The sequence below is a fragment of the Kryptolebias marmoratus genome, linkage group LG23, assembly GCF_001649575.2.
Source record: "Kryptolebias marmoratus isolate JLee-2015 linkage group LG23, ASM164957v2, whole genome shotgun sequence".
Classification (NCBI taxonomy): Eukaryota; Metazoa; Chordata; class Actinopteri; order Cyprinodontiformes; family Rivulidae; genus Kryptolebias; species Kryptolebias marmoratus.
The window spans coordinates 16,017,192-16,037,263 of record NC_051452.1 but is presented as its reverse complement, the minus strand read 5'-3'; the positions used below and the strand labels follow the sequence as shown (position 1 = coordinate 16,037,263).

Here is a 20,072-nt window from a genome sequence, read left to right as displayed (position 1 = left end):
GTAAATGGTCAGAAGTATGCATAGTCATCATGCATTGATTTCTGTATAAATACGCCCTTTCTCAAAGATACTTTGGGATTTTGGGGCAAGCTGATCAAGAGTAAATGTGTCAATAAAATCCCCCGTGTATTGGCTGGAATCCAACGACTCAGACTGTCATTTCGGTGTGCGACATACCTGGCTTTTCACCCACACCATGAAATACCATTGATCAGCTGGCTCAGTTAAATACACCTTCACATTCATGAGGTGCTTTGCATTGACCATTTATGGTTTAATGTGGGCGTGTGGAGGGCAGAACCTGAAGCGGGACCTTGTGCGCAAACTTTTACGTACAGCTGTGATTTATAAAGGGAAACTGCTTGCTGGTGTGTGCGCGCATGGTTTTATAAATCAGAACTTTTGGGGGCATACGCCATTTTTGCTTTTTGGGTGTACATACACTTTTAGTTTGAATCCTATGCAATCTTTTATAAATGACACCCCCCTCGTCATTCCAGGTCTTACACTGCCCTGCTTGTAACTGGGGCTGGAGAGCTGAAGTTTACTTTCAGGGAGATGCTGAAAAAAGTCTCCTGGAATGCTCTCTGCAGCTTTTCTTCAGGTTTTTGTGTTCCTTGTGCTACAGGGTAAAATATAAGACACATAATACTTAAAAACAACTTGAAAAGATTTCAGTATCCTACAGTGTATTGTAATACACAATACATCACTAATTCCTAAACATGCAGAAAGAACTAAAAACAGATTTAGCAAAATGTGATATTAATTTTGGTGTTTCATATGAATCATAGACATTTCTTTTAGCATTTACAGTAATAAAAAACACCTCTTTGGAGATGGGATGAGAAGTTGAAGAGAGATGGGGTCACAGCATCTCTAAGCTGGTCCTGTTGAAGTCCTCTGGCTTGAAATGTTCCCTACAGAGCTTGGATGACTCTGTAGCAACAATACCCTCCCTTCTTACTGCAACTTCTCGTTGCCTTTTTAAATCTGTGTTACTGAGAAACCTTCTAAATGTGAAGAAAAAAAAACAGGAAGAGCTAATGAGAGAGTAGGCACCAATTCCTCCTGTTAGCATTTCGTTGATCGCCAAATAACGTTAGCTATGATGACATAAATGGTCAAATAACCAAAATTATTGTTCAATCTTACTTGTGAGAGATAATCCCACGTGATCTGTTTTCAATACTGTACTGGTTATTGCTACCGTAGTCCGCACATAATATGGTCATAGCTGCTCACTCTGCGGTTACTCCTGTTGGCTCTTAGAGTGAGGAGAGACCCATCCAATATGGTGGTGACGCAGGATGCACTCTAGCGTGTAATGAGACGTCTACATATGTATGTCTGTGATCTTGGTGCCAAAAACCTATATACAAGAATATGTACTTGCTTGACGCTGTTGAAAAAAGCATTTACACCGCATGCACATTGCAAATCTATGTATTCTGTGCTCCATTAACCAGCCTGTGACCCTGTGACATCAGATCACTTTTATAAATTTGTATTCTCAAAGAAAAAATTTGTATTCACTAAGAAAAAATATTTAGATACAAAAAGAAAAAAAATTGTATTCACAAAGTCATAGTATTTTGTATTCATAAAGAAAAAACCCATTGTCATTCAGCACAAGGGAAAAGGACTCAAATGCAAGACTCAACACAGTGACGTAAAATCAATGATCCTTTAATACAGTCAAGAGTTGGTACACAAAGTGGTGATCCAAGCTGAGGTTTTCAAAAACAGAGACATGTCCAAAATACAAGCTGGGCCTACAATCACTGGAAGACAAAATAGAATAAAGACCGGAAAACTTGACACAATGGACAATGAAAGCTGCAAGGGGTGAGGTATAAATAGACAAACAAAGGCAACGTGACACAGGTGAATAACATTAGGGTGTGGCAGAGGTTGATTAAAGGAGAAAATCTCAGGAAGTGAAGTTGTCCAAAACGAGACAGGAAATTAAGACACAAAATAAAACAGGAAGTTAAAAAAAGAACACAAAACCAGATATACAATGGTAGAAACATTTAACCAGCAGAGCTGCACATGACACGCACATCTGTAAACTTGAAATTTGTACTTGTAACTTGATAAAGTTGTAACTTTTTAAACTGTATTATTAAAGAGAAAATATACAACACAAGTTTTGTGTGTGATTTACCTTGTTCAAAAGTTTACAAATTTTAGTTATGCACAACTGTTGACTAATATGCACACAAAATTCTGACAGAATTGCATTACAAATTCTGACAGACTCTTTACCTCATACATTAAGTTATGGTCAAGATCATAGGAGGCAGCTGGATATTACTTGAACTCAGTGACGTGCAGTGAGGTTCATGGTTGGTGAGGCACTAACTCCTTTAGAGTCAGATTTACAAATATATAAACCCAAAAGGGTAGCTTATTCAGTTGGCTACTGGTTATTTCATATCTCATCAGCGTTCTTCACTCTCTCTCTCTCTCTCTCTCTCTCTCTCTCTCTCGTACGTATTAAAGATAAGATAAGAAAAAATGTTACAATTACCATTTTGGCAGTCCGATGAAGCAAAACACAAAAATTAACGGCTCGTGGCAGTGCACGTGACTCTCACTCACTCGCCTCTGCGTAAAAGGACAGCAGCAACAAGCACCCATTGGCTCATGTACGCCCCCCTTCAGTGCAGCAGAGTACTGCCCTGCCTCACCCTGTGCCTTTTCACCACGGTTTTATGTCCCATCAGCAAAACTAAATATGTAACTAACTAACATTAAACGTAAATTAGCCAGACTGTGGAAAATCAGGGTATAAAAACCATTATATTGGCGACATGCAATGATACAGCAACAGGTACGAGCCAATTGCAGTTTGTGATGGATTGCGCATTCAGAGTTGAGGCTTGGCTCGTTGTTGCCGCACCTTGCGTTTCACCCTTGTATTTGAACAGGAAATATGCAATTTCAGCGATTTTGACTATAAAAATGTTCGAAAATGAATCATACATAAAGATCTGTGGACAAATATCAATATTCATTTTATGTTATCATTTTTTTTTTTGTCATGAGAAAGTCTGCCTCCCCTGCCTCTCCTGAACGCACGTCCCTGCCTGAACTAATCTCAAATAATATGTGTACATTACCAAAATTAAGATGTAATACAAGCTTAATTTAAATTGTGCCTCAATCACTGTGTTTTTTAACTGTATTTTTATGTTTCAAGATCTGAATTTCAATGTTAAAGAAACACAATCTGTGGAAAATTAGGAAAGCATTTGACATTGTTGGCCTAAAACAACAAGATGATGGGTTGTCTAAGTTTTGCTTTAACTCTGTTGCATTCAATTCAGGATTTAGAATGCTGTCATTTTCATAAGGCTGATAATTACAACACAATTTATAAGTGAAATTGATATTAGGCCATATTGGTAAAAAAAAATGTTGAAAAAATGAAACATTTGTAATTTTGTTCATATATAGGTGCATTAACAAAAGAGTCACATACTCCAGTGTAAATGGAGCTTAGAGTTACATTCATCAGGTGATACTTTCACCGTCTGTGGATGTTAATTCTATGTTCTAATGTTGTCATAATGGTCCTGTGAATGAAAAATACATAACTGACAAGAACAGTAATTTCCGTTTTAAAGTAATAAACTTTTACAGTTGATCAACATCCTCATAACCTGAAGGTAACATTTCCACTTGCTAACTGTGAAAAATCATTTTACTATAAACTCAGTCTGTATTTCATTAGTAGACCTGGCTGCTGCCATCTGCTCCAATCAACATCCAACCAGGAAATGAACACTTTGTGTAAACACGCAGGAGGAAAAGTCCCAGAATCGGTCAACACTGTATGTAACAAATACAGGTGCTTTGAGTGGCCTGGTTGGCTAGAATATAAGGTATATAAGGACAGTCCATTTACCACTAACACTTTATTGCCAAAAGTATTCACTCACTCAGTCCAAATCATTGAATGTAAGTGTTCCAATTACTTCCATGGCCGCAGGTGTATACAATCAAGCAACTAGGCATGCAGAATGCTTCTACAAACATTTGTGAAAGGATGGGTTACTTTAAGGAGTTCAGTGAATTCCAGTGTGGTAATGTGATATGATGCCACCTGTGCAAAAAGTCCAGTACGGGGGTGGAAATTAAATATTATGGCTGGTGGACAAAATATTTTACCAGCCACTATTTTTTGTTGTGACAAAAAGTTATTTCATATGATGATGATGATGATCGAGGTGGGTGGAAGCAGTTGTGGTGCCCTACAAGCTGAACAACACCTCTTTCTGGACACTGCATGGAAATAACTAGATTTTTCTTATTTTATTTTTTATTTTAAACCATTAAAAGATGCATATCNCACACACACACACACACACACACACACACACACACACACACACACACACACATATGTTATGTCTCTCTATCTTTGCAGGGACTTTCCATTGACTTCCATTCATTTCTATACCCTAACTACAGCCTAACCCTGACCCTTACCCTAACCCTATCCATTACCAGTACATACCTAACCCTAAACCAAACCTAAACTCAATTCATACCTTAGTTCTAAACCTAACCCCTAACCCAAAAACAAAATTTCTCCTCGTGGGGACCAAAGCCTGGTCCTGTTGTTGTTATTTTGTCCTGTTCTGTCGCAGGTGAATGATGACCAGATGGAGAAGGCTCTTAAAACCTTCCCCCACAACCCCCCTAGCACCAAAGAGGCGTACTACTTCCGCGAGGAGTTTGAGGAGCATTACCCGGGTCGAGCAGAGTGGTTGTCCCACTACTGGATGCCACATTGGGTCAGCACCACTGACCCGTCAGCACGGACTCTATCCTTCTACAAATTAAACAAAGACCAGTGATGGTCTGAAGCTTCTATGTCACAGTCCCGTTTAGGCAGGACTGCTGCTGATTTTCAGTAAATTAGAGCTTTAGTTTTTTACTTTGAAAACCATCTGTATTTAGAGCAACTTAAACCGATATTGTGTCATGATGTTAGGCTGTGATGGCCTCTATCAGTGTAATAGCTGGATTTTAGGGATTATTTTTATTCAATAAAAATGCAAAAATTATTTTTGTCAACAGCAAGACAAATCTTTTAACTGTTTGAAAGCAGTAGGTTGATGTATTTGTCTTACAGTTTTATATTTTAGAACTACAGTTTAATTTTGTAATTTTTAAAAATTCTATGAAAGTCTCAGCTTTTTGTGCAAAACAAACAGAAAATCCCATCTTGAACTTTATTGGCGTGGGAAAAATGACTTTGCAACATTTGGTCCCTTCTTGTTGTTAAAAAGTCCAACTCTGTTTTTGCTGATGTTTATCCCAAAGCATAAAAAAAAAATCACATACCTAATTGTTTATTGGCAACAGTAAAATAAAGGCAAAAACAAAGAAATGTGTTGAGGAAAACCAATGACAGTGTTATAGCTTTTGCTTTCTTAATAATAAACTAAAATTAAAAAGTCAGCTTTATTCCTTTTATGTTTCTTACAGCAATACAAATGAAAATGTTTTGCAACAAATTATAAGGACAATTGAGGATTGGGGGAGTGAGCAGTGAGAATCTCTGATCAGCAGTGGTGGCTTGTGATATTTGCAGTGTGTGCTAACAGATATATAATAAAATGTTGCAAATTGGATTCCAACAACAGAGGCACCCAATTTGAAATAAAAAAAAACCTGCTATAAACTGACGTGTCTTTTTTTCAGCATTAAGGCAGCCTTAAAACAAACCACCACCAAAAACCAAGCTTACACAGAGCCTCTGTCTGTTGTCCAATACTTCATTCCCCTGCATTAAATGTTTCAACTATAATTATTTCAGATGATTTTTTCCCAGTCAAACAGCTTTGCATAACACTGCACCACACTCCATAATGCAATTATTAATCACACTAATAAAATCAAATCATACAAGACATGCAATGTTGGAAAGTGCAATATATATATATTTTTAAATGAGGCATACCTTATTTAAAGAGAAGGTCACTCCAACGACTTTGCAAAAAGGTTAATAACCACCTCGTTAAGGATTTGTTGTTATTTTTTCTGTGACCTGGTCAATGTTGTCACTGGTTATGCTCCACAGGTTGGATGTAATGTACAAGAGAAGGTAGGGTGTCTGACATTGATCTACCGTCAGACACCCTATCTTACACTCTTTTCAGCTCAACTACATTCCTTGCTAACTCCTCCTTCAGGACCACCCCTACTCCATTTTTTCTTCCTATCCACACCATAGTAAAACAGCTTAAAGCTGAACTGAAATGAAATCTCAAAAAACATGACATGTCATCTATGTTATTTAGTCAAACATATCCACACAACATTTATCTGACTTAAAAGTTAAACTAACTGTTTTTAGCGTTTAGGTCAATAATCTTCAAAGTGGGCGATTTGTGGGGCGGAGTTCTGTCCTGGGTTCATGACGAGAACTGTGCCCCAAGAACGCCACTACTATCCAGTTGTTTACTAGTGGAAATGGAATAAGAAGCCTTTTTTGAACATGAAGAAATGCTGGAAGACTTCACCGGAGTAATGAATATTATAGTATGAACCTGAACCAATGGCTGGATCTCAAGAATCAGATTTTAACTCTTCAGATTTAGATTCTGATGATCACCAGGACCGTCACGGCTGACAAAACAACGCGCATAACGACCGAGTTGGGAATGTGGAACGGTGAGAATCGATTACCCCCAGATCACTGTTATGACATCAGTACACAACACTGCAAATCAACATAAAGACAGCAGGAGAGAGCTAACGTTGCTAACTCGAAACTAAACTGATGCTAACCAGATGCTAACTTGTAAACAATGTAAGTATGCTTCAGAGTAGCATTTATGAACTCACACCAGAGTAAACTAATCAATAGATTTTTCAGACTATGACATTTGTTTAATCACACATGGATTGTCTATATTTTTTCTACAATAACAAACTGCTCTGAATCACAAACTGATCTCAGGCTGTTGACCTGTAAGTCGGCCTTGAAGTGATCAGAACCAGAGTTCTGATTCCCACATCGGAGCTTATGGATCCAAATCTGAGGTAAGGTTTTATCTTTTGGGAAGCTAAAAAAATGGAACTCCAGTGTTATTTTCTGGCCAGTTCGAACAATTAATTTCAACAAACTGAACTATGTTGTACCGGTATTCATCCACTCACTGATGAATGGCTGAACCTCAGCAACTCAGCAGACATCACAATTCAAGGTGGTCACGGAAAAAGCCGAAAACATCCCAGTGTTTTTTTCAATATTCAGAATTACAAAAAAAAAAAGTTGAAAATTTTTTTTATTTGAAATTTCTACAAAAAACATATTTTATGGCTTTATTTCGACTTATGTTGGCTTCAAAACATGTTTTAGTTCAGCTTTAAACCCTTTTGCCATGCTGTGAGCCTTACTGCCCTTCCACCTTGTCTCTTGTAGACATATTACATCTACCTTTCTCCTCTGCATCATGTCAGGCAGCTCTCTACCTTTGCCTGTCATTGTCCCTATGTTTAGAGTGGCTACCCTCAGTCCTACATTCTTGACTTTCCTCTTCTCCGTCTGTCTCCTGGCACGTTTCCCTCCTCGTGGTCTTTGATGAACAGTAGCTTGGGACTGGCACAAGAGATCCACTGGCTTTTCAGTTCCCTAATTTAGACCCCGTAATAAGGAGTCTTATGTAGAGAAGGATTATCTCAAAGATGACTCACAGTTAAAAAAAGACTTGCAAAAGGGCTTGATGAAGTTAGCTGTGTAAAAGAGGTAATTGGGAACCTTGCTGTTCAACTGAAATTGTGTCAAGAACAACTGAACAAATTGCACAAATTATTGCCAGGTTTATTTGAGGTGAAATCAGCATTAGAACATGCAATGACAGGTTGAAAGCATGTGTTGGTGCGCCTGCTTTTCAATCTGAGAACCCGCAAATTTCAATATCAGTATAAACTGATCTGTGGCAATGCACTTAGATTCTCCTGTGCTGATTGAGACTATCAGACCTGGAATCTGAGAGTGAACAGTGTTTTTGTCTTTGTCTTTAGTTTAGTTGCAGGGATTTCCAGTTTTCAAAGATTCTTGCCATCGTTCAGGTCTGGTTGGCATTCTTGGTTTTCTCCTTGCTCAAGAGTATGAATTGACTGATAATGGGGACACATAGGGTTCTAACTGATTACACTGAACTAGTCTTCAACCCCAATCTCATCCATGAGATGCTTACTCTTGATTTACCCCAAAAAGTGGAGGAATCCATTCCTAGCTCTAGACCTATAAATACTAACAATGAGGGCATATCTTTCTACCAGAAAACTGAACCTAAACCTCTTCAGGAAAACTTTCCATAGAAATTAGATGTCATCTAATGTGTGCCCCATCTGTGTATGAATAGAGTTTAAAGCACTGGTTAGTCTTCATAGAATTGTTGATTCAGATTAGCTTTCTAGAGATTCAGTGCTGTATGATGTGTGTATGGATGGGTAAATGAGGGCACAGTTCATGTTGTAAAGCACTTTGAGTAGCCTGATTGGCTAGAAAGGCACTATATAAGTACAATTCATTTACCATTTATCCTGGACTATGTGCTCCTTCATGGTTTTGCAACACACATCAGATGGAGTGGAACAGCTATATCCTGTGGTGTAACTCTGAAAAACATTTGTTCTCATGTTATTGAAACTGTTGATGGGTTAGATTGAATTTCAAAAACAAAGATTTATCATCTCATGCAGCCTGCTCATTCTAATACAGATGGTGCCACCAGACATAAAGATGCATTGACTATTTGAGTAGTTACTGAGGTATGTGACGTAAGAAAGAAAATCCAATTGCACTTGAATTTTTTGCCTTGGTGGGAAACATTCATTTCTGTACACCCAGTAATGTCTGGCATTTTCATGTTATAGCAAGACAAAGGTACATATGGGAGGACAGACTGTTACTTGGTATCATCAGTTAAGGAATTTTTCCAACAGAAGACAGCCCACACTTCAATGCTCACAACTATCCTGTGCCAAGATATCTCATCGAGTCTGTTGGCTACCTTTTGCTTCAATCAAAAGATACATTAGCTATAGTCAAGGATAAACATGAAACAGATACTGTTGACACTCCCTCTACAGAACCACTCTAGGTGTTCAACAGGAGTGTAAAAAACACCTCAACCACAATAGCTTATCATGCCAGTGACATTAAAAAGTTCTAGAGGAAAATCCAAGTCTAAACAAGCCTGACCTGGCCTTGATCACTGATGGTGGATCTGACTGGAATCCTAAGTCCAACATAAATTCATTCTTTTTGGGAAAGCTGTGGAAAAAGGGCAACTTTGACATGGTCTTGTCTGCATGCATGCCAGCTGGGCAATCACAATATAACCAAACTGAACACTTGTGGTCTCCGTACCCTGGGTATTGTATCTCTTCCTGCTTGTCTGCCAGAATAAGCAGAACCTCCAGCACTCCAGAACATTCTTCCAAAGGAAAGGACATATTTTAAAATGCAGGGACAACAAAGCTCATGGTGGATTCAAAATAACTTCAAAGGATGTTTGGGACTCCAGTGAAAATAAAGACTGTGGCTGTCAAGATGTTCCACTCAAGTCTTCATACTATTAAAGAGAATGAAACAAAACAGTAACTTCTGAAGGAATAGAACTTCTTATCAAAGCACATGGACAGGCAAACAGGGATGATATGTTTCAAAAAAGGAAGCCGTGGTGAAAACTACCTGCCAGTGTAATAATGGGGAGATTAGAGCCACCAGTGTCTGGAAGATTCCAAGTATCAGGTTGGGTGGTTGGATGGTTTAGACTCAAAATGCAGACACATGAGGAGCTCCAAAGAAAAAGTAATTTATTATTTTTATTAAAAGAAACAAAAAAGTAAATGCTGATGTGGCAGCAAAAAAACTAAAAAAAACAAAACAACAAAACTTACAAAATCCAGCCTTGCAGGGAACACAATGGGCGAGACACAAGGGAAACTGGACCGCACATGTGAACAACAATGCCAGTGGGGAAGTGAAGAAGATGAAGTGGTTTTAAAGCCAGAGGCTGATGTGTAAGTGAACACAGGTGACTTGTTAGAAATAAGGCACAGGTGTGGGTGGTTGAGGCAGGCTGACAGGTACTGAACTGAGGACAGGTGAATAATGACAGGAACACAAAGGGCACAGGAAGCAAAAATTATACAAAGACTTACAACATGAAACTAAACATGGGGAAAACAAGAAAAAACACAGAACTATGGAAACACAAAACAATAATCCCAATACAAAAGAACCTTAAAAAATCTCACACTGAGTGATAAAAAATTGTTATTTCCACCAATAACTGCAGACTCCAACCTGCCAGAACAATTCCAGACACTCCAACAGCTAATGAAAAGCCTTCAGTTCAGAAACCCTGATGAACTGCACTTGGTTGGATCATGCAGTAATTGCAGATTGATACACTTACATATTTCTTTGAAATTCCAATCTCTAAAATACATTTCAAGCCAAAATACATGTATTCCTTTCAGGTACAGTATGTCTGCAAAACAAATCAGTGGAAAGAAAATATATTCTTTTGAAAAAAGAATTAAAGCTGAACTGAAACGTGTTTTGAAGCTAACATCAGTGAAAATATAGCCATAAAATGTTTTTTGGTAGAAATTTTAAATGGAAAAAGTACTATTTTTTTTTTTCTAATTCCGAATATTGAAGAAACTACTCAGGTGTTTTAAAATGCTTGAAAATATTACAATTACATATTATCAGCAAACCTCACTTCAGTTCTGTTTTATTAGTTCCCAAAATACATATTTTTTACATCACTATTAACATGGTTAGTATCTATTCTCTCCTAACCTTATTTTGATTATTAAAAAAACCCCTCATGAAACAGGCTTGGACAGAAATGATGGTACCCCTGAAAATAATGTGACCAAAGGGACATGTTAAATTAAGGTGTGTCCACTAATTTGCATCACAGGTGTCTACAATCTTGCAATCAATCATCAGACCTGTATATAGGGCTACAGATACTCACTGTGCTGTTTGGTGACATGGTGTATACCACAATCCACATGGAGAAGAGAAAGCAAAGGAAAGAGTTGTCTCAGGAGATTAGAAAGAAATTATAGACAAGCATGTTAAAGGTAAAGGTTATAAGATCATCTCCAAGCAGCTTCATGTTCCTGTGACTAAAGTTGCACATATTATTCAGAAATTTAAGATCCATAGGAATGTAGCCAATCTCCCTGAATGTGGCTGCAGAAGGAAAATTGATGACAAATCAAAAGGATGGATAATACAAAAGAACAAAAGAGCCCCAAAAAACTTCTAAAAAGATTAAAGGTGAACTTCAAGCTCAAGGAACATCAGTGTCAGATCGCACCATCTGTTGTTGTTTGAGTCAAAGTTGGCCTAATGGGAGACAACCAAGGAGGACACCATTGTTGAAAACAAATCATAAAAAAGCCAGACTGGAATTTGCCAAAATACATGGTGACATGCTACAAAGCTTCTGGGAGAATGTTCTATGGAAAAATGAGAATGAATGAAATGAAACTTTTTAGCAAGGCACATCAGTTCTATGTTCACAGATGGAAAAATGAAGCATATCAAGAAAAGAACACTGTCCCTACTGTGAAACATGGAGGAGGCTCTGTTATGTTCTGGGGCTGCTTTGCTGCATCTGGCACAAGGTGTCTTGAATCTGTGCAGGGTACAATGAAATCTCAAGACTTAAGGGATTCTAGAGAGAAATGTGCTGACCAGTGTCAGAAAGCTTGGTCTCAGTCTCAGGTCATGGGTCTTGCAACAGGATAATGACCCAAAACACACAGCTAAAAACACCCAAAAATGGCTAAGAGGAAAACATTGTACTGAAGTGGCCTTCTATAAGCCCTGACCAGTTGAGCATCTTTGGAAGGAGCTGAAGCATGCCGTCTGAAGAAGAAACCCTTCAAACTTAAGACAGCTGGAACAGTTTGCTCATGAGGAGTGGGCCAAAATACCTGCTGAGAAGTGAAGAAGTCACACTGACAGTTACAGGAATCGTTTGACTGCAGTGATTGCCTCAAAAGGTTGTACAACAAAATATTAAGTTCAGGGGTACTATCATTTCTGTCCAGGCCTGTTTCATGAGTTTTATTTTTTTTAATTCTGTTGAAGTATGGTTGAAAAGCAATGGCTGACTTTCATTTGTTAATTTTAATAGAATTTTTATTTATTATTACTTTTGTCAGATTCTAGTTGTTTTTGTGACCATTGTGTTTTTTTCTTTTCCTTAAACAAGGTGTACCAACAATTTTGGCCATATGTGTACATATATTGAACTGAAAATAATATTATTTCATTCATTTACTTTTTTCTTACTTTATTAGATTATTATTATTTTTATTTTTTTATTAACTTGATTTTTGGACGTCTGAGTCTATAAAACACCTGCCATGATTGGAATATTATTTTCTATAATATGTCTACATTATAGGTGGGGTAAGTTGTATTACAACTTTTTCTCCAGCTCAGCTAACACTTGCTATAAAAAGGCATTAACACTGTGCTTATGTTTAGGCAATAAAACTGGCATTATTAAAACACAACATTGAATTTTAATTTAATTTAATTTAATTTGATTGAATTTAGTATTTTAAAAACTAGGACAGCAAAAAAAATAGTTTGCTAAAACTAAACATATGTCTTAACAAATTCATAATTAAAATGCCTGAAAATTTACAGGAGAATTTCTTCAGGGGAAGTCAAAGATCGGTCAACCCTGTGTTAGCTTATAGTAAACTAACCCTGCGTTCCAACTTCCTTGCTTTTTAGGAATTTCAAACTGGCAGCTTCGAGATCATCTCCTTCAACCAAGGCTGGGTGCTAAATTCTCCAGACTCAAACTAAACAAATTCAGGGATTGAACCATACTGCAGTTGTTTTTTTTCAGTATTTATGTAACTTAAAATTAATAGATACATTGTGTATTTTAACAAGTTGGGTTCAATTATCTCAGTAGTTTCAAATTCTGTTTAGAGTTTGAGCTTTTTTTCTGAACATAAACATTTCCAGTGTGATGTTACACAGTTTGGGTGAAGAACTTTTACATAATATAATAAATGAAGGAAGGACCTCACAAAATAAAACTTATTGACAGATCATTTAGCTGCTTTTGTTTTCAGTTTTGGAGTTTTGTTTTCTCCTGCACAAAATCCTTTTTTCTGTTTTCTTTATCTGTTTATTTTTTATGTTCTGAATCTGTTAGGCCTAAAATGAGGTGCTCTTTTGGATGGGTTTGAAGTTACTGCAGTACTTTTGATAACCATCAGGGAGCACCCTGTCTACACTCTTTAGGCTTTTTCCACTTAAGCAGAGGAAAGAATTCACAGCTAATGTTTATCCAGTTAGGAAAATAATTTTAATGTGTTAAATGATCCTCTCCTTATATGCAGGTGGAGAACAAGACAGAATGAGACCTCCCCCCATTCTCAGTCTCTCACATTTAGTATTTGTGACATGACAGATGGCAGGAAACTCTCACAGAGACCACTTATAATGTAGATCATGACAGTCCCCCACCACCCCCGCCTTGCTCCACCTTCTGCAGGGACAAAAGAACTGGTATAGCATTGCTACATCACAAAAACATGGAAACAATCCTTTTATTCAACTAATAACTCTACAGATGTTAAAGAAAACAGAAGCAGTGTGGGGTACCCCTCAGGTTAACGACAGCAGGCAGGCGATGGCTGCTCAGCGCCGCTTCTCATAGGTCTGTATTGTGCTCCATTCATACGATTCTGTAAGAGAAACACTGTCTGCTTTAGAAAAGATAACAACATCTGAAATTGTGAGCAGGATTTAAACTCACCTGGCTCCTTCTGACTCCTTTTCCCCATCAGTCCAACAAATGAGTTGACTTTATGCCCTTTGGAAAAAAAAACATCTTCAGAGATTTTAATCCCAAAATCCCATTTGTTCTGACATCAGCATGTTCATCCAGTTTCCCATTTCATTTTGCAAGTGTTTAAATGACTTTTGAAGTAGTTCTTTGTTGCTTGAGAAAATGTATTTTCAGAAAGTTTTATTTTTTTGAAATCCAAATAAGGAGAAATAAATATTTGCTCAGTGGAGCTCTCTTTGTGTTTAATCTGAATGATATTTATTTCTAGGATGTGAACTTCTATTTATGTTTTCATCTCATATCTGCTGTGCAGGGACCGATGAGCTGCTGTTGCTGAGCGGGTGGGGGTGGGGGTGGGGGTGCTCTGTCAATCCCGCTAATGGATTATAATACTGTAATTAGAAGAGGAGGGGCTGTATTGGATTGGAAATAGTGTAAACCTACGTCAGGAGAACACTTTTTTTTCTAAAAGAAGAATGGATCTAAACTGACCATATAATCTGCCTGAAATGAAACAAAGCTGTTTACTCCCATTTCAGTCCCTATCTTTGGTAGAGGACATCCTTTTAAGTAAAGTATCTGTCCATCAGCAGCAGAAACAATCTAATTTAACTCTCACATGTCCTTGGGACATTGATCTGTCCCTCATCATGCGTAAACACTGGAGTCTGAGAAAGAAGAATAAATTAGCTGTGTGGCATTACTGAGTGGCTGACTCATAAAACGTAGGGAAAATCCCATCTTCACCTTGTTTTGCCTAGCTTTTTTCTGTCTCTTTGTGGCACACAGTCAATTACTCTGGACCCCCACGCTCCCTTCTAACCCACAATTTATTTGTTCAAAAGAATTTCATGTTGTAATGTTCAAATCAAGAAAAAACCTCTGAAGCAGAAAAATCTGCTGCAGTTAATTAAACCTTGTGAAAGTGCCCACTCTAGCCTAAACCAGTGTAAATAAAGATGCTGTTTCATTTGGTATACGGTGGGCGAAATGTGAAATGCCACAGAACTTAGCTCGATCCTTGCTGTACACAAATAAAAAACGGTTTAAAAGCATCCAGAGTCAATGAAACACCTGCTGCTTTTAATACAATCTGAAATACAAATTAAAAGAGTTTTCTCTTATGCATATGGTGTTATCTGTCAGTACAGTTGAATATTTTTAGTACTCTTATTAATTATTTAGATGATTTAGTGGGTTTATTTTAAATTTCCTCACAGGAGCAGAGAAAATTGTTGCTGCAGTCACAGATGCCTTGTTCTCTGGATGTATCATTTGTTTTTAGAAAAAACATTTGAGCCTGCTGAGAGTTCACTTTTTGCTGATGCCCAGCAAAAGCATGAAATATAAAGACAGGTGGGTTACATAAACTGTTACAACAGATGGCTACAGATTAAGGCTTTTTTTTTGAAGGAAGGATAATGATATGGATAATTTCCTTTGAGTGACTCAGTGTGGATGACAGCATGGAAACAAGACTGAGTAAAGATAATATCTGAGTTTAAGGCAAAGCAAAGACAAACAACAGAATGAAACTCACTTTTGCGGGTGATCTGTGTGTTTGCTGTGGGAGGACAAAGTGAGAAGTGTTTACATCATCATTACAACAAGACATCAACAGAACAAGAACCACAGCTTACAGCATTAAGTTCTCACCCATAGAACGTTTCCCCATTAGACCAATGAACTGATGTGGCCGAGGCTTCCTTGTCATCCTCAGCAGGATTTCTCTGAATGGATTACTGGAGAGCCAGTCATCCTAAAGAGGTAATGTTCAGGTAAAGAGTCACTTACCAGGAAACAAGCTTTGCAAAGAAAACAGCTCTTTACTTCTAAAAGCTACATACCAACCCATTGGTCATCTAAAACATTTTCATTTCCTAAAAGCCTTCTTCATAATGATCCATCTGAGGATATAATTTTTCAGTATGCATTAGTCTGCTGAGATGTGAGGCAAGGGCCCAGTAATGGTGCCCGCACTAAGTTGTAATGATTTATTACAGGCTGATTGAGCTGCAGAATGCCCCCCAGCCTACAGTGATGCTGAAGGGATGTGCAGTTTGGCTTATCTCCAGTTCACAATGTCAGACAGGACCAGACTCTTATTCAGCTGCGTGATTCCACTTTCTGAGCTCTGAAAGAATTTTAGTTTCTGTTCAAGAGCTTCAACACAACTGACTCTAAGAGGTGTTTTCAGGATTCAGTGCCAAAAAAGTGATTTTAAAAAATGAATAAACCGAGCAAACATAAAGCCAAAAGTTACTGCGTTTAAGCAGTGTTTAAGCATTTATTTGGATTTGTAAGTCTAACCAATTTGTTGTTCTCCAAATACTGACAAATCTGCAAAAACAGAATAAAAATAAGGAGTTATGTGAAATAAAAATAGTCTGCTTCACAATATATATCATTAACTAGAGAAACACAAAAACCACCCCAGTTTACTTATATTTTAAATATTATTCTGAATTTGATTTGACTATGATTAAGTATTGGTTCTAGGATTAAATAAATTCTTACTACTTGTTTCAGACAGTGTAAATAAGAATCAAATCTCACCACAGGGACCTGGATCTGATTCCTGCTGGTCCAGAACTCGGTTCCTTCCTTTGGCTCGTTTTCATCACAGTAAACTTGAGTGATGGAGATAAGAGTCATTAAAACCGACAGAAACACAAACTTCATGACTGCACAAGCGTTTTCCCCCTAAACTCAGTCCAAAAGAAAAACAAGAAGATTGAATTAAACCAAGTCTGAGACACAAGCAGAATCTGGAGTGTACGCGCTCTGCTCTTTCTCTCCAGCACTTTAGTCCATAGCGCGCTTGCGTGCGTCAGAACGCTGAAAGCTGTCCGCGCGCTCAGCCTGGTCTCGTGCGTCCTGCTGTCAGGAGAAGCAGGCGGACAGTCCTATATAGGAGCCGGAGATGCGTTGCCTGGTAACCGTGTCACTACATAGTATAAACGTCACATTGATTCCGCGTGACCCTGACAAGTCCGTTCAGTTTGTCACGAGCTTTAAAAATCAGAAATCCAGGAACCAAAGAGAGCGGTCCAACTCTTGATTCATTCTGTAAGACGGTTCCTGTTGGAACATTTCTGCTGCCTCACTTGCTTTACGCCAACATTTGCTGATGGCAATGAGGGACATATATACATATCAGCAAATGCCAGCAATGCGAAGTTACAATTATAACACTCAGTGGCGGCTGGTGGAGTTTTGGTTCAATTTGATATTCTAAGAAATTAATTTATGTAGTGTGGGATCAGGCAAAGCAATAAAGTTATAAAATTATTTCATAAAGTTAATTTGTAGTTCTAAACATATTTTGAGTGTTTTTTACTCATTTTTTTTGTCTTGCCACCGTTGATATTCCTCCCTCCTACAGCCTAATCAACATCACCAAATATGCAAATTAGGTGATGACGTCATCTAACCACTTCTAGCAGCTCAAAATCTCACTCCAAGCTCAGATCAAAACTTGAGAGCCCTGATATACTTGTAAAAAAACAAAACAAAAACAAATTTGGTAGCATTTTTATTAACTACACCTTATCTATTTATTTAGCCTTATTTAATAAATAATAAATGATTAATTAACCTTGAAAACATTATTAATTAAGAATGATTCATACTTAATATCCTATAAATTAACACATTTATTAATACTTTACCCAAAAAGGTTAATTACTTCCAAAACTAACATACTCAATGTTTGTTCATGCTTAATAACTCATGAATTAATTATTCTGTGTATATGTATTTAAATGTTCATATAAATGTACTGTAAGAGCCTAAACTAAGTTTTGTGATGGTTACATGTATAATTTATTTTCTTTTGTATGGAACTTGGTCTGAGATTAACATTTTTATGTTTGTCCNTATATGTCAAGAGGACAAATAACACCTTTTCTGTTCCATTTGCCAACCCGCTACAGTGGCTTGTGTGTTGATCTAATTCACACGCCACTTCAAATATTTACCCGCATTTGGCCGGTGGCGGGTGCCAATTTCCACCCCTGGTCCAGTATGGTCAAAAATTCCCATAAACACACTTGTAAACCTTGTGGAATGTTAGGATTGAGGGAGGCGAACCCAATACGCAGACTCATGGCAGACTAAAATAAAACTAATTTATTAACAAAAGAAAACAAAGAGCTGATGTGGCAGCAACAAAATGAAATAAAAACTTATTACAAAAGATGAGTAGCAAAAACATAAGGAGCATAAACGTGGTGTGGACAAAAACACAGAGACATGGGAAACCAGGAACAATGAACGGATGGAAAGGAATGAACCAGCAAGGAATTATTGAAAAGAGAACTGAGGGTGAGTGAAAAATGAGTTACAGCTGGGAGATGACAAGGCATGGCAGGCAGACCGGAGAATTACATAGCTGAGGGCAAGTGAAAAGTGACACAGGAAATAAAACTACACAAGAACTTAAAAGAATGCAGAACAAACAAGAGATAAAACAGAATTACAGAAACACAAAACAATGAACCTAATGCAAATAAACTCAAAAATACTGAAATCCATGACATGGAAAGCCTTCCCAGAAGAGTTAAAGCTGCAAAAAGTGTGTCAACATCATAATATTATCATATTATTATCATAGCTCTAAACAGGTGACTTTTCAGCCTTGATTTAAAGGAATTTAGTGTTACGGCTGTTTTGCAGTTTTCCGGGAGTTTGTTCCAGATTGATGGTGCATAGAAACTGAAAGCTGCTTCTCCATGTTTGGTTCTGGTTCTGGGGATACAAAGTAGACTAGAACCAGAAGACCTGAGTGTTTTGGAGGGTTGATACATCGATAGTAAGTCTTTAATGTATTGTGGTGCTAGACCGTTCAGCGATTTTTAAACTAATAGAAGTATTTTAAAGTCTATTCTCTGCGCTACAGGGAGCCAGTGTAGGGACTTTAAAACCAGGGTGATGTGCTCTATTTTTCTGGTCTTAGTGAGAACACATGCAGCAGCATTTTGGTTCAGCTGCAGTGTTATTCCTGGACAGTAGTTATTTCTAGAGTGGTTCACATAACTAGTTAATCTTGAAATATTGTAGCTCCAACCCCAGTCTGATCCACTTTAATTACTGTTTGTTGCTGGTAGCTACTGTTGAGAAAACCACGTTTTTAGTACTCACTCCTTTCAAAGGAATCTTAACTCACCACTTAGTTTCTCTCACTGGATCTTTGATGTTGCAGAAAAGACGGACACACAAACTGAGTTCCAGACCAGAGGTTTGATTACCAATCATACATTTATTTAAAGAGTCAGCTGAATGGAGACAACAACTCACCAACAAGAAGAAACAGTAACCCGTTCCTAGTTGTGTCTCAAGTAATACCCCCTTCCACTTCTTTTTATACTATAAATTGCACCCAAGACCAGGTTTTTTTTTGCACACAATCAGCTGCAGCAGCTTATCATATCATGATGCCCTGGAACCTTCAGCCTTCCTCACCCCCTTACACAACTGTTCTTTGTTTTATCATAAGCTAAGTGTAACCTCATTTCAGCAATCAAATCATTTTAGTGATATCAAAGTTTGTTTATATTCTGCAGTTTGAACTGCATTACCATTTAGCATTTATTGTCACAGCTTCATCTGTTCCTGCTATGTCTCCTGCTTCTAGTCATGCCACAGCCAAGTAAATTTCCACAGACTCCCAGTTCCAAGTCACGCCCATGTTGTCATGCCCACGTAATCACAGTCATCCGCTTCACCCGTTTACTTCAGTATATATACCCACAGCCCACAGTTACCCAGTGCCTGTCACAGCTCCATCTGTTCCTGCCACACCTCTTGCCACAGTCACGTAACTCTCCACAGTCCAAGCCACGCCCATGTTACCATGCCCACGCAATCAGCTTCATCTGTCTCACCTGTTCCTGTACCCATATATACCCACAGCTCCCAGATCACAGTGCCAGATTATTGAAAGCCTAACCGCCAGTAAATGTCCAGCGTACTTCTCTTGTTCATGCCTGATCTTGACCCTTGCCTGTTTCATGACCATCGTCTCTTGCCTGCTCCCTGCCTGATACTGCTCTGGATTCTGATCTCCCGTTACCGACCTTGCTTCGCTCATCTGGACCTCGCCTTTTGGATTCTCCCTGTCTGGTTTTGGCTTCGGAACTCTGACCTACCGGTAACGACCTCACGCCTGGACCTGGATTTTCCCTC

At 38.1% G+C, this 20,072-nt stretch overlaps 2 protein-coding genes across 2 annotated transcripts in view; one reads left to right on the top strand and one right to left on the bottom strand.

Moving 5' to 3' along the window:
• Positions 1–5,657, top strand: part of asns (asparagine synthetase) — a 44,242-nt gene extending 38,585 nt beyond the window's left edge. The window contains exon 12 of the mRNA XM_017426818.3: positions 4,662–5,657. Coding sequence (XP_017282307.1) covers positions 4,662–4,871 — 210 coding nt within the window. The 3' untranslated portion in view covers positions 4,872–5,657. The remainder of the gene's footprint in view (positions 1–4,661) is intronic.
• The window catches only part of tac1 (tachykinin precursor 1), a 27,059-nt gene extending 10,282 nt beyond the window's left edge, over positions 1–16,777 (bottom strand). The window contains exons 1-5 of the mRNA XM_017426810.3: positions 16,443–16,777; positions 15,543–15,645; positions 15,427–15,450; positions 13,854–13,910; positions 13,700–13,782 (exon numbers count right to left, since the gene is read on the bottom strand). Of these exons, the coding sequence (XP_017282299.1) occupies positions 13,736–13,782; positions 13,854–13,910; positions 15,427–15,450; positions 15,543–15,645; positions 16,443–16,568 (357 nt within the window). The 5' untranslated portion in view covers positions 16,569–16,777 and the 3' untranslated portion in view covers positions 13,700–13,735. The remainder of the gene's footprint in view (positions 1–13,699; positions 13,783–13,853; positions 13,911–15,426; positions 15,451–15,542; positions 15,646–16,442) is intronic.
• Between the last annotated feature and the right edge of the window lie 3,295 nt (positions 16,778–20,072).